The 13932-nt window shown below is 38.9% G+C and overlaps 1 protein-coding gene across 2 annotated transcripts in view; it reads right to left on the reverse strand.

Moving 5' to 3' along the window:
* GYS2 (glycogen synthase 2) overlaps positions 1-13932 on the reverse strand; it is a 62924-nt gene that overhangs the window by 37900 nt on the left and 11092 nt on the right. Inside the window, exons 2-4 of one of the 2 annotated variants that reach the window (XM_069491217.1) lie at positions 11412-11593; positions 6669-6860; positions 3827-4009 (exon numbers count right to left, since the gene is read on the reverse strand). In XM_069491217.1, coding sequence (XP_069347318.1) covers positions 3827-4009; positions 6669-6860; positions 11412-11593 — 557 coding nt within the window. The remainder of the gene's footprint in view (positions 1-3826; positions 4010-6668; positions 6861-11411; positions 11594-13932) is intronic. The other variant, XM_069491218.1, reaches the window with a different exon arrangement.

Raw genomic sequence — 13932 nt, forward strand, 5'->3', positions numbered from 1 at the left:
CTGATTCTCTCCGGCTGAGGATAGGGAAAAGTATCTCATACTATATAGTAAGTGTTCACATTGTCAGTATCACCTCTAGAATGTAAGATTTTCAAGTGTGAGGACCATGATGTATTCATCTTTGTATCTCCAAATTGACTGGATGAATAAAAATGGCATTTGGACTAAGACATGAAAGTGTAATTTGGGGAAAGTTATTTTGAGCTGAAAAATTAGTTTCCCTAAAGAACAGGTATATAAAGTATTATGGCCTGTGCAAAAAAAATAGCAGGACATCTGATGTGACTGTAGCACTGGGTGTAGAATGTCAGAGACAGAGGCTGGTAGGATGTAACAGGGCCAGATTACCAAAGTCCCTGAAGATGAGACCGGGAATTTAGCCTTTGTTCTGCACACAGTGGAAAACCACTCCAAAAGGCTTCATTTAGAGGTGTGGTAAAAACAGAGCCTATGTTTAAAAAAAAAAAACAAAACTCTGGCAATAAGTATAAAATATTTTCCATCTCATTGAGTTTTTGTGAATTTCAAATGAGATAACACACGTCAAATGTTTAGAAATGTGCCTGGCACACGGAAAGTGCTCAACAAATTTAGCTGTTATTATGATTTTGTTGTTGTTCTTGTTGAGAATGATATTTCACAGATGAGATAGCATTTAACATTTGGACATTTAGAGTTGGGAAGATAGGTTTTCTAAGTGAGTAAACTGGAGTATATAAAAATACAGGGGGAGGATGGCAAGAGCCTGGCAAGCCCAGGAGAGGTCTGGGTGAGGAAGGTATATGTGCCTGGTTCTGCCTTTCCCTGGTCCCCTGGGGCTCCTTATCTTTCAGGCCTTGCAGTTTGTATGGCCACATTTGTGGCTTTACAGAAACCCTGTTTCACATGTTGTCTGCCTTTCCACATACTTAAGATCAAATGTTAAAATATCTGTCTGGTAATTCCATTGTCTAGGACATATCTGGACCTGATTCTTTCGATGATGGGTCTTACTTTCTTGCATTGTCATGTATCTCATAACTTTTTATAGAATTCTGAGTAAAAGAATGAGGTAAAGTATATACTAACCTGTAAAACACAGTCTTGCAACAGAGGAGGGTAACCCTATACTTGAACTTGACGAGCTCAAAACTTGGTCTGAAGAAAAAGTTAAAATCTATCAAATAATTGCCTATGGTTTCCTTCCCCATTTTCTAATCCCAAATGACACTGTCCTCAGTTTCCCATCCAGGAAATTCTCTTGCTGTTAAGAAAAAAGAGGGCAATAAAACTAAAGGCCTTAAAAAAAAATCTTTAGTTATTGAGCCATTATAATCAAGGGGGTAATTAACCAATGGCTGGACTTAAAAGAATGAGTTTGGCAACATCGTAGAGCTTCTTGGAAAATTCATACGCTGGCTGAAAATGGTTGAAATGCTATTCTAGCCAATGAAATTTACTAAAAATGTAAACCAACATCAGGGTTCTTGTGGATTGGTTATTAACAAAAAGTGTTTTCAGTTAGCAATTATTATTTGAGTAAAATAGTTCTAATCTTTCTACTTTTACAACTTTTTACAAACGTTGAATTCTTTTATTCTTGTTCTCATGTTTGCCCTATTTTTATTTGTCTGAATCAGAACTTATTGAAACCGATCCTGGGTTCTGCATCAAAGACTAAATTATGAGTCATTCCTTATGTTGAACTTTTAAAAATGTTTCGTGTATATAAAATTTGGTCAGAGGAAAACTTTAATTGCTGCACAAAAGACACTTAACAGTTGCTGGTCAGTCTCTGCTCCCACTTTCCTGGAGCACGCTGAGCTCTCATGTCAGGCCCCCAAATCATCCTTCATTAGCCCCCAGGTCCCCACAGGAGGGACTCAGGAGACCTCTGGGCATCCTGTTACCAGAGGCTTGTCGCCAGGGCCAGGCCATAGAAAATGTCCACATAATAGCTATGGGACAGGCTGTGGTTCTAGCATCCAAATAATCATTTCACAGCTTATAATTAAAAAATAATTTTTTATATTGCTCAACACATAAAATAAAAATGTTATATATTTTTAAAAAATGAATAAAAATTAAAAATAAATAAAAATAATAAAACAATAAAAAATTTGTGTATTACCCATTTGTATAATACAAATTTTATGTATTGGGCAACTCATTAAAAACTTTGTGTTTTTATGTATTGCCCAAATTCTAAACTTAATGTGCTTATGGGGACTTCTGTTGTGAAAAATGATTATGAATTTGACTCAAAACCTAGTTCTTTCCTACATATTATCTACTAGTCACTCTGCTGGGAAGAATATTTTACTAGAAAGATGTGCTGGGGTCTGACTAAGCTCACATGTATCAACCCATGAGGGGCTGTAAACTAGGGAGATACATAATCATATTTGAAGATGGTATGATACAAATACAGAACTTTTGCCAAAAGGATAAGGTTATAATATGTAACTATACATGTAATGCATTTGTTCCTTAAAAACAAATAAGAGTATCCAATGTATATTAGTTGGTTTTTAAATTAATTCTTACTATAAAAGATTCTTAAGTATTCTGAAGTGAACTATTCCATATGCTATTCTAATATTTTCTCTTTGACAGAAATCAGTCTGTTCCTCTCCAGGAAACATGGTTTTTGAGCTTATCACAGATCACTGGTTTTCCCTTGTTAGTCTACGATTACCATACAACATCGGGAAACTTCTCTGACCTTCCAGCTTTGAATTCCTTGGTGCCTTTATTTTACATGTACACTTAATGTTTATAATTTGACCGTAAAAGGTTAGGCTGACCTTTTTATAGGGAAGCTCTCATTAGGATCACTCATTGTTCTGCAAATGTTCAAGTTTTTCAGAAAGAACTTTCTTGCACTCATCAAAGTGCAAGAGATAAAAGATAGAAGAGATAGTACTGCAACTTTCCAGGATCAGTATCTGAATATTACTTATGTACACACAAACAAATTCTGTTTCATAGAGTCCTAGAACTTTTTAAACTTGGAAAGTCTTCAGAAATCAATTTTTCAACTTCCCAATTTTCCTGATGATGAAAGTGAATCCTAAAATGTTAAATCAATTTTATTGTTAATCTAGATACCAAAACTGCAAAACCCCTGAATATGGTACTCAAATGCTTTGTTAATATTATTGGCATGATGATGTAAAAGACTTACTTTTATTAATCTGATTTAACTGACAGGAAATAGGAGAAAGAAATCAAAACTGAATGATTGGGGGGGGGGTCTTGAAATAGGTCGTCTCCTAAAATGAGCAAACTGTTTGGTCAAGACCCACATCCCTGTTTTTGATGATTCCTGTCCAAACAGAAAAGTCCATTTATGCATTGCAGAGTTAGAGGAAAAATCCGACCTATCGACCTCATAATGTGGTTTCCATTCAATTGTTCGCTTGGAGGATACAGAAAGAAAGGCTCAGCGTGCAAGTTTGTACACCTAGAGTCCCTCTCTCTACCGGCCACTCAGAGCTGTGTGTGGATCCAGGGTCTTCACAGCATTTCCCAAGCTGCAGGGTAGAACCAGAGCCCATTCCGATGTCCCCAGTGTCTCACTCCTACCACACCTCTCCGGATCTACTGCTCCAAAGTAGGACAGAAATCAGGCTTCTCACCTCTATACTCTACTGCGATCCGAGCAAAGTTAAACCATATGAGCTGTCTGTCACCCCAGGGGAAGCTCTGTCATGAATATTGACTAGCTAAAAGGGCACTGCCGCCACCTGGTTGGCAGATGAAATGCAAAGATCGATACTTAACCTGTCAGCTTCAGGGATCTGAAAGAAGGGTGGGTGAGAGGGGAGGAGGAAGGACTGTTCACCTTGTCGAGATGGTTGTAGAAATCAATATTTGCCGCACAGAGATACCTCCCGAGTAGTGTGGCGTGGGTTGTGAATATCGTGGCAATAGGAAGTTTCCGAGCTCGAGAGAGGATCAGGCCGGTTCCGGCCTGCCATTCATGGAATTGGGTGACGACGTGTTTCCCGTCCGCGTGATCCGTCACCTACGTCAAAAAAAAACCATTGAGAAAAGTGTTAATGAAGCTTGATCGTGATCGTGGCCCACATAGTGTCTGTCAATTTTATTGCAGTTGAAATGGGTCTAAGTATGAACAAGGATCAATGTTTTTATAGGATTCAGTGGTATGTTCATAAAGCCTATGTATTTTTATATCTCAGTCCTCTCAGTGACGGATCAGATTCATTTTTGTATTTACAGAAAAATAAACACTAATAAATAATATTAATACTAATAAATGAAATAAATGCCAAGCAATCACTCAATAAATGCTCATTAATGGATGAATGAATAATAGCAAAAATAATATTTTTGAAGATATCACTGAACAGTGGAATCAGTTATGACTACCCACTTACAAGCTTCTTTTTAAATAAGTGACTCTACCTTTTAAGTCCGTCTAATCTGCGTTTTCTGTTCTTTGATGCCAAAATAATTTTTACTGTCCTGTCATTTTAAGAATATAGAACTAGGGAGAATGAGGCTAATAACATGTTTAGTATCAAATAGCAACTTAATAACACACTGACAACCCAGATCTAATTTCACTACTCTAAACCAGGGGGGGCCCAAGTCTCTTCTCCTTAAAGTTAGCTTGTTTTATTCTTACAGAAAATTAAAGTTCACACTCACCCCTTACAAGTGGTCCATTTCCTTAAAGGAGGGAGTAGCAAAACACCTGAATTCAAGAAGGCTGGGCAGAGAATTGGGAAGTTGGAGAGTTAACCTAGGACAGCGGTTATCACACTTAGTGTATGTCAGAGTCAGCTGGAAAGCTTGTTAAACACTGATATCTGGGTTCTCCCCCCAGATAATCTAATATTCTGAGCCGGGGGTAAGAATGTGCATATCTTACAAGTTTACAGGTGATTCTGCTAATACTCCTCCAAGAAAATACTCCTCCAAGAAAATACTCTTTGGGAAACAATGACTTAGGCTAAGTCCCTTGAACTTCAAAGTACCTGATTTTCAAAAAGTTCCTCACAACCGTTAACAGTTGTCCAGACCAGCGGCAGCACGCACAGCTGTTAACAGCTGCACAGAGGTGGCAGCAGAAACAGGGCTTGCAGGGTAGTCTTGGATGATTTTTCAATGTCTGTATTTACCCTTTGAATTGAAGAAAATCTCTATTTTTGGAACTGCTTTATTTCAGAGAAAATTGGGACTCTCACTTTCTTGTTTCTCTCCCCTCTATTTCCCTGTAACAGATAGGATGACAACACACAGACACACATGCGTGCAGGCACGCGTGCACACACATCGCTTGGTGGTTGGCCTCAGCTGTGGGGCAGTGACTCAGGGAGGCAGTTTGCAGAGGAAGAGTTGGTTCCACCAGCTGGTGGTACAGCAAGACTGCATATCTGGCCTGGCGCGGTGGCTCACACCTGTAATCCTAGCACTCTGGGAGCCAGAGGCCGGTGGATGGTTTGAGCTCAGGAGTTTGAGACCAGCCTGAGCAAGAGCAAGACTCTGTCTCTACTAAAAATAGAAAGAAATTATATGGACAGCTAAAAATATATATAGAAAAAATTAGCCGGGCATGGTGGCACATGCCTATAATCCCTGCTACTCAGGAGGCTGAGGCAGGAGGATTGCTTGAGCCCAGGAGTTTGAGGTTGCTGTGAGCTAGGCTGACGCCACAACACTCTAGCCAGGGCAACAGAGCAAGAGTGTCTCAAAAAAAAAAAAGAAAGAAAGAAAAAAAGAAAGACAGACAAAAGAAAGACTGCATATCTGCCATTAGGCCAGATTCTGCGCACTAAGCATACACTAAGTATGATGACACTCTCACCCTTCTTGTCCTATACTGTCACCACCAAAATAAAGCAATAGGGCTGCCTGTCCACCATCCCCTTCACTTCAAGGCAGCTTTTTATGGTGAGTGGAACATGATTTCATCAGTAAGAGAGATTGGTTAAGGGAAACACACTCCCGACATACAGTTCTGTGATTTGTCGTTAGACCACACCCCCCACTGTGATAGGGGAGCTCTTCTTTTACCACCTGGTTTTGGGGCTATATATAATCATCTTGAGGTAGTGCAAGGATGCAAAGAAATCCGACTGCCAGACTTTGAGGAGTTAAGAGAGTGCAGACTTGGCTCATTTTACAAGGACTGGTTTCTAATGCTCTTGCTTTTTTACATCTATGGCTTATTCCCCTACAAAGAACTCCTCAGTAACTGCCAAGACCACTTCAGCTCTTAGCAAATAACAAACATATCTAAAAGCCACTTTAGTTGCACAAGTACTTATGCATAAACAGACTATTTCAAGCTGTTTGCTACACTTCAGATTTTAGAATTAACTTACATAGTACATGATGTATTATATACAATCTTTTTTTCTTACATATATATTATCATCTATGTAGCAGGTGATATAATTGGGTGTTTTATATGCCTCATTCCATTTAAATCTGACATGAGGTAACTAGTAATAAGCATCATTATTACTCTGTTCCAAAGGCCGGTTTTTAGCATGAGGAATGTGGAACATGCCCTCAGATTCCTTTGAAATGTATTAGGACAAGCAATCATAGCATCATCTCAAAAATTTGCTTAATCCAAAGATCATGGGATCATTGCTGTGCACTAAGTGCAGTTGTGCTGCTCCTCTGTTGTGTCACTGTGCAGTAAACCGTACCTCTTTTAAGAACCAGGCAGTTAAAGATCCAAATATCAGCATGTCATTGGCTTCTCGGTCATGATAAGGAATGCCGACACTGCATGCTTCCCAGAGGTCACCCTTCCACCTGTCCAGGTTCCAAGCCGAATAGCCTATGTCAAAGAGCACCACGTAAGGACTCCCCTCAATCAGCCATCTTCCAAAATGTACCTGTCATATAAAGAGCACACAGCCATATACTAAGTATTGCAAGAGAGGAAACTGTAATCGAGCTCGGAGGATATAAAGTGTATGTAGAATTCAAAGCTACATAGAAAATAGTAGTGATAGCACATAGTGTCTGCTTTTTGAGCCCGAGGCTGGAATGGGCACCAATCCATTCATCTAGAATCTCCAAATTCTTGCTCTTCATTAAATTTGGTCATTTAAAAGCAACATGTCTAGATTATGTAATCTCTGTTCTTCTGTATTCTCTGCCCAGGTTGTCTTCACATGCTCTCTTCATGGGAAAAGGCTGATCAGGTCTCTGGGGTTGGCCTTAGTCACACAGTGAGAGCCTGTGTTGGATCTGGTGTGTCAGGGAGACTTCTGCCTTGTTTTCATCACTCTTTCCTAGCTCCACTGTTCATGCTTCTAAAATAAACAGGACTTGATCGCACAAACACACACACACACACACACACACACACAAACCCTCCTGTGACCTTGAGCTCATGGATGTAGGGCTGAACTCTAGTCTATGTGTTTATGACAGATCATGAAATGTTCACTCTCTTTAACAACCTGGGTTTTTGGATATAATTTCTGCAGTGTCACTTAATCTCCTTTATGCAACAGGACTTACAATATTTCCTACTAGAAAAGAAGCTGTTTCTGTAAACAATGTGTATGATTTATCTCACCACTCCTATCAAAAAAATAAAAAATAAAAAGACTAGAAATGTTGGCTGCTGCCAGAGGTCTTAACTAAACATGTTGCCCAAGATACATTATCTCTTTAATCTAGCAGCTCAAAGTCTAATTCTATTACCTTCCTCAAATTGACTTAGATTCCTAAAATGTTTTATCTTGTGCAACTTACAGTGCATTAGCTATCTCAAATTTTTTCCAATTGCAAGTATTAATATATAGTCACTTGGATATCCAAGTTTAACTTCCCTTTTGTTCTCTATATTTTTATAGTAATCTACTTGTTCTTTGGTCTTAATTTTTGGTTTGTGTTTACTCTCCTATTACATGATATGCAGCCTAACAAACTACTTTAAATCCTTTCTGGAACTCCGCAGAGGATAAGAGCCTCTGTCATGGCATATCTAGGCCTCTCTAGAAAACCAAATGTGTTCACATTGTTTACATATTGACACTATGACTCCACCCATGGCTGGATTTTGCAGAGTTTGGAAGCCAAATTTAATTGTCATCTTCTCCCATGGGACTCAGGCATGTGTGGTGATGTTTCTCCCATGACTGATCCTTGGCCAACCTTAAAAGACCCTCATTATGTGTCATTGTAATTTAGTGTTTGTCATGCCACTCTTTCAGCCCCAAACATCTTTTTAATAGTTTTTTCTTTGTGAAAGTCATTAATTCATATATTTATACATTATTAATAATATATATTATTATATAATATTTACTGATCACCTAATATGTGCCATACGATACAGTGAGCTAAGGTCATAGAGAAGTGTTGAAACTATTCAGAGAACGTAAACTAGCTTGTCTCGACTTCCAGTCAGTTCTTGGTTACAACATGGAAACATCCTTACACCAGAAATCCACGTAGAATCTCAAGACCAATCAGTTCCACTGTGTTTCTCATCTCCCTTCCTTCACGAGAACTTCAAATGCAAGCCTCTTGTAACACCTCATTTACTTTTATCCCAATAGTACAACACGCACCTTTCTATCACTGTCCTAACATTCTCTAGGAAATATTTTCCTGGTACTTTCGGGACTTCAAGTTCCCTTACAAATGACATATTCTGCTCCTTAAACCTTGCATGTACCTCCTAGACACCATTGCCTACACAGATATCTCAGGTGAGGGCTTCTCATTTATTCACCCCCAGAAACTATATTCCTGGAATGAGTATGAAAGAAAGTTACTATTTTCAAATTCCACTGAAATTTGCAAAGCCTTATTCCTTATTTCTGTGTAAAAATATCTTTGAAATGTATGTTATACGAATATATTGCCTATATTACCTTTCCTTGTTCTACTAATCACTTGGTTACTTTCTGACTTTATCCTAAGCAACTTCAAAGTCCATGTTTTTTATCCTGCACTATTAACCTGGTATTGTTAATAGTTACTTGACCTTATTGACTTAGAAGAACTTCATGTCCACCTGATTTCAGCCAACCAAGATCATGGCTGCATGATCCTTATCAAAATCCAAATTGTTCCTCCTCTAAGAGATTTCACTTTGGCATTCTGTTACCTGAATACAGCTTCTATACTTCCACTTCTCTCACACTCTTTCTCCCAGTGTCTGCATTCTTTCTCTTTCCCCTTTAAGACTAGTTCCCGGAAGCCGCCATTTTCTCCTGCATTCTCACCTCCTTTCGAGCTTTGCTTCCTTTCCTACCCATTTCAATACAACGGCCCATCGATTCAGCTATTAATTCAGTCACTCTCACAATTACCTTCAATACTGTGCCACCTTGACCCATTGCATGAATGCTAGAAGTAACGCTAGATTTCCATCTACTCAACTTCCTGCATTGCCACTCAGGCCGTGGATTGCTCCTTGAGAAAGTCACAGTCACATATATTTGTGCCACTGAAAAGTCTCGACTACATCTCAAAGATATCCACAAATTCTTTTATGTATTCCTTTAACAGTTTTTCAGAACTTCTTCCTTCAAATTCTCTTATTTCAACACTAGCCTCCTAAGCCTCATAAGATGACCTTTAGCTCCTACTTCAGTAAGATCATCAAAAAACATTGGGTGAGACCATCCTGAATTCTTTAGTAACTTATCTCTAGTATTTGCCTGCATCCTTTAGTTCCTGTTTGAGAGACAGGCGTGAGGAATGATCCTTTCAATATTGCTTTGGATCGTGTTCCTTCCCCCATTCTCAGAGATTTTATTCTCTTCAATCACCCATTCATTCTTAACTTTCAACTTCTCCCTGCCTGCTAGATATTTCCTTTGGGCAAATAAATATGCTAAGGTCTCACCCGTATTTAATAAAACACCAATTCTCAAGACCATATCACTCTGCAGTACTTTATTCTCTTTCCCTTCACAGAAAAATCTCATAGCCACAACTTCTGTATCTTTTTTCTTACCACTCATTCATTCCTCAACCTACTGCAATCTAATTTAACCTCCCCTTCTCCTTTGAAATTGTACTCAGCAATATTACCAACAACCTGAATATTGCCCAACCCAATTGACACTGGTTCAATGCTTTGTGGACTTTCATTCCTTGTTCATACTTAAAACTCTCTCCTCCCTTGACTTGACATCACTATTCCTGTGGTGGCTGTAACAAACAACCACAAACCCCGTGTCTTAAAACAACATAGATTTATTATCTAACAGATTTGGAAGTCAATAGTTCAAAATGGACCTCACAGGCCAAAATTAACATGTTAGCAGAGCCACATTCCACCTATAGTCTGTGGGGAGAATCAGTTTTTTTGCCTTTTCCTCCTTCCTGAGGCCCCCTGCTTCCTTGTGGCCCCTCCTTTCATCTTCAGAGCACATCACTCTAACCTCTGCTTCCATTGTCACATCTCCTCTCTGATTCTAATTCTACTTCCTTCCCTCCTAAGAGTATCAGGCAAGTAGCCTTTGCCAGACCCCAGGGAGATAAAGGAATGGAATGCAAAATGGGAGCTTGCATTCCTTCCCCCTCTCCCCCATAAGGACGAAGTTTATCCCTCCCTAGCTCGCCTGATAAGGACCACGCAGGAGCTGCAGATGGATGTGACTGGGGCAGGGGTCCTAGAAGCTGGTTGTTTGAGAAAGAATGTATTACAGTGGCTGTTCTGGCCCAGTGAACTCCTCCCACAGAAAAACCCTCTGTAAAACCCACCACTCTCCCCTTCCTGGGTTGGAGGCTTTTCTTGGCCTCCACCATTTGCATCCAGATGTTCAAAATAAACAGCATTTTGCTAAACCTGAGGCTTCCTGTGTCTCCTTCTTGGCTCTGGACCTAACAAAGAGGACCCTTGTGCTTACATTGGGCCCACCCAGATAATTCAGGATTATCTCTCCATCTCAAAAGGGACTGCTTAAGTTAATCACATCTACAAAGTCCTTTTTGCTTTATAAGGTAACATGTTCACAGGTTCTGAGGATTAGACCTTGGACATCCTTGGTTCTACATCACTGGCTTTGCTTCTACATTTGCAATCTCTGGCTTCTTTTAATGTAGACACTCTAACATACAGACATTCCGCAAGTTCTGGCTCAAAACTTTTGTTTTTGGTCTATGAATTTCCACTGAATAATGTTATCAACACTAATGACTTCAACTATAAATTATGCACAAATGACTTCCTCAAAAGCCTGTTTACCCTATAGCCTGCTGTGCTTCAAACCAACTGTTCTTTCCCCTTGGTTTTCACAAGGTGCCTCAAATGCAATCTATTTAAAATCAAGTTCATCATCTTTCTCACAAACCTGCTCTTCTTCCCTAAGAAGGTAGATGATCTTTTCCTGTGAGTTCAGGTAAATTGCAGTCTATTTTCTCGCGACAGTTTACTGAGAGCTGCTGAGTGAATGCTAAGTCAGTTCCTTTACCTGGCAGCCATGCTTATTCATTGTTTCCACTGCTCTTTTGACAGCATCGTTTGCAGGTTCGCACTGCTCCACCTGAGTCTTCATATTATGCTCAAAGTATGGACCTATCAGAAAATAATTGTCTCCCCATTCATCTGCTGTGGTTTTGGCCTTTGTCTGAATCACGGTATAGATGCCTCCAACTGTTAACAAGAAAAAAGATTCTGTTATCGTTCATGTAAGTAATTCATTTTAAACGATGAAGGGATGAGAAAGAGTTCTCATTTTTAAGTCACCATTTAAGATCTATGAAACACAAGGGGTTATGCAACTTTCTAAAAGAATAGTATTTAACATGTTTTTAAGGGACACTAACAAATGGTTACTATTTGGCTCAATTCTGGGCATATTCTAAAGCCCCTTCTGGGTGCATGTGAAAGAGCAGCAGGCTGGCAGCAGCAGAGAGGTACAAACATTTCAAGGAAATCTGAAGAGACGCTTAAAATAAAGCAGTACTTGGCTTAAAGCTTCATTCACATTGAAATGTTGCAGTTAGGACAAGCAGCCATTGTAATGATTCATGCCCTCAGCAGTAGTAGTCACCTTTCGCCTCTTCTACAGTGGTCCAAGAAGGAGCTACGGTATGTCCAAGTAACAGCTGCTGTGGCTTGCAATTAGGAGCAAGTCTCCCAAGCTAAAGAGCACTCCTCTTCTAAGGCACCAAGTGAGGTACCTTTTTTCAAGGGGGAAGAGCTTATAGATTTTGATGGAAGATGCTTGGTCCAACCCTGATGTCAAATCCAATGACACAAATACAAATTTTTCATACTCATACAGTATTTCTCCATTCCTAGAGTTATTGTTTCATTTTCCCCCTCTGGCATTGCTGCTACCACTATTAAAACACAAAGCCCAGAAAATATGCATACTCTTGGAAAATATGTATACCCTTTGGTTCCAGCAAGTCCATATCTAGCAAATTATCCTGGGGGAAAAATAAAAAGAGTGCCAAAATGTATGTATATAAGGATGTTTATTGAAGCATTATAATGGCAAAAAATTAGAAACAACTTAGATTGAACTAGTTGACTCACTTAATGGTTGTAAAGCTCAATTAGCTTATCTATTAAATGGGTATAAAATAATATTTAGCTTGGAGACAAAGGCAGGTTGTAGCAACAGTATTAAAAATTAGGCCTGGGCCGGGCATGGTAGCTCACGCTTGTAATCCTAGCACTCTGGGAGGCCGAGGTGGGTGGAATATTTGTGTTCAGGAGTTCGAGACCAGCCTGAACAAGAGCAAGACTGCATCTCTACTGAAAATAGAAAGAAATTAGCTGGACAACTAAAATATATATATATATATATATATATATGTATATATATATATGTATATAAAATTAGCCAGGCATGGTGGCGCCTGCCTGTAGTCTCAGCTACTCGGGAGGCTGAGGCAGGAGGATCGCTTGAGCCCAGGAGTTTGAGGTTGCTGTGAGCTAGGCTGATGCCATGGTACTCTAGCCCGGGGAACACAGTGAGACTCTGTCTCAAAAAACAATATAAAATAAAAAAATAAAAATTAGGCCTGGCTGAGAAGTTGATAATGGAGCAAATAAAATGTCACTTAAGGAGGTGATTAAATAAAAGGAAGAAATTAGGCAAACAAATGTCATAGGGAAAAATTTCTTAGGCAGGGGTAACAATTAGAGCCAAAGCCCTAAGTTGGGAGCAGAGTATGCAAGGGGAGGATAATAGGCAACCGACAGGATAGGTTCAAAACTCAGTAACCAGGTGGAAGGAATAGAGAGGGGCAAGGGGAAGAAGATTTTCAATAACTTAGGATATTCCCTGGTCCAGAGCTAAGCATTAATGGCATATGAAAATATAAATGTAGTCTGAATCAATTTCTTGAGCAATACTTTGTCAATGAGCCATGGGCAAGAGCATGACTCAAGAAGTCCCATGTGAAATCCTGGAACTAATATGATTCTCGCACCAATCTTCAAGTCAATTGCAAAGGGCAAATTTATTACTTATATATTGCAAAAAATGTTTCTTCTCACTTTTCACTGCTGTTTTTAAAAAGGTATTCCAATTCATCAGGATTTAGGTTTTGATAGCTACTATCTCTCTTAAAATTTCTTATATTAGTAATTTAAATTTTAAATAATAAATCTGATTAATAGTCGCAAACATAGGTAGAATTGCCATCTGTGAATTTTTCTTTAGGTCTGAGCCATTCAAAATATACTTTTTGGAAATTTGGTTTTTGAGAAGTGAGACTCAAAAGACAAATGTTGATACTATTACATAATAATTATATAATACCAATAATATATATAATAATTATATAATACCAACAGGATTCATTAATTTTTAAAAGAGAAGAGCTAATACAACTCCCAAAATGTAAATATTACATGCAGGCAATTTTCATGAGACCACATAAAACTAATTGTCCTTAAGAATTTCATCTTTATTAAGGAAAGACTTTTTGACTGTACTAACAAAAAAGAAAGTTTAAATTGTCATTTGAGCAGAG

This window comes from Eulemur rufifrons, chromosome 16 (assembly GCF_041146395.1).
Source record: "Eulemur rufifrons isolate Redbay chromosome 16, OSU_ERuf_1, whole genome shotgun sequence".
Classification (NCBI taxonomy): Eukaryota; Metazoa; Chordata; class Mammalia; order Primates; family Lemuridae; genus Eulemur; species Eulemur rufifrons.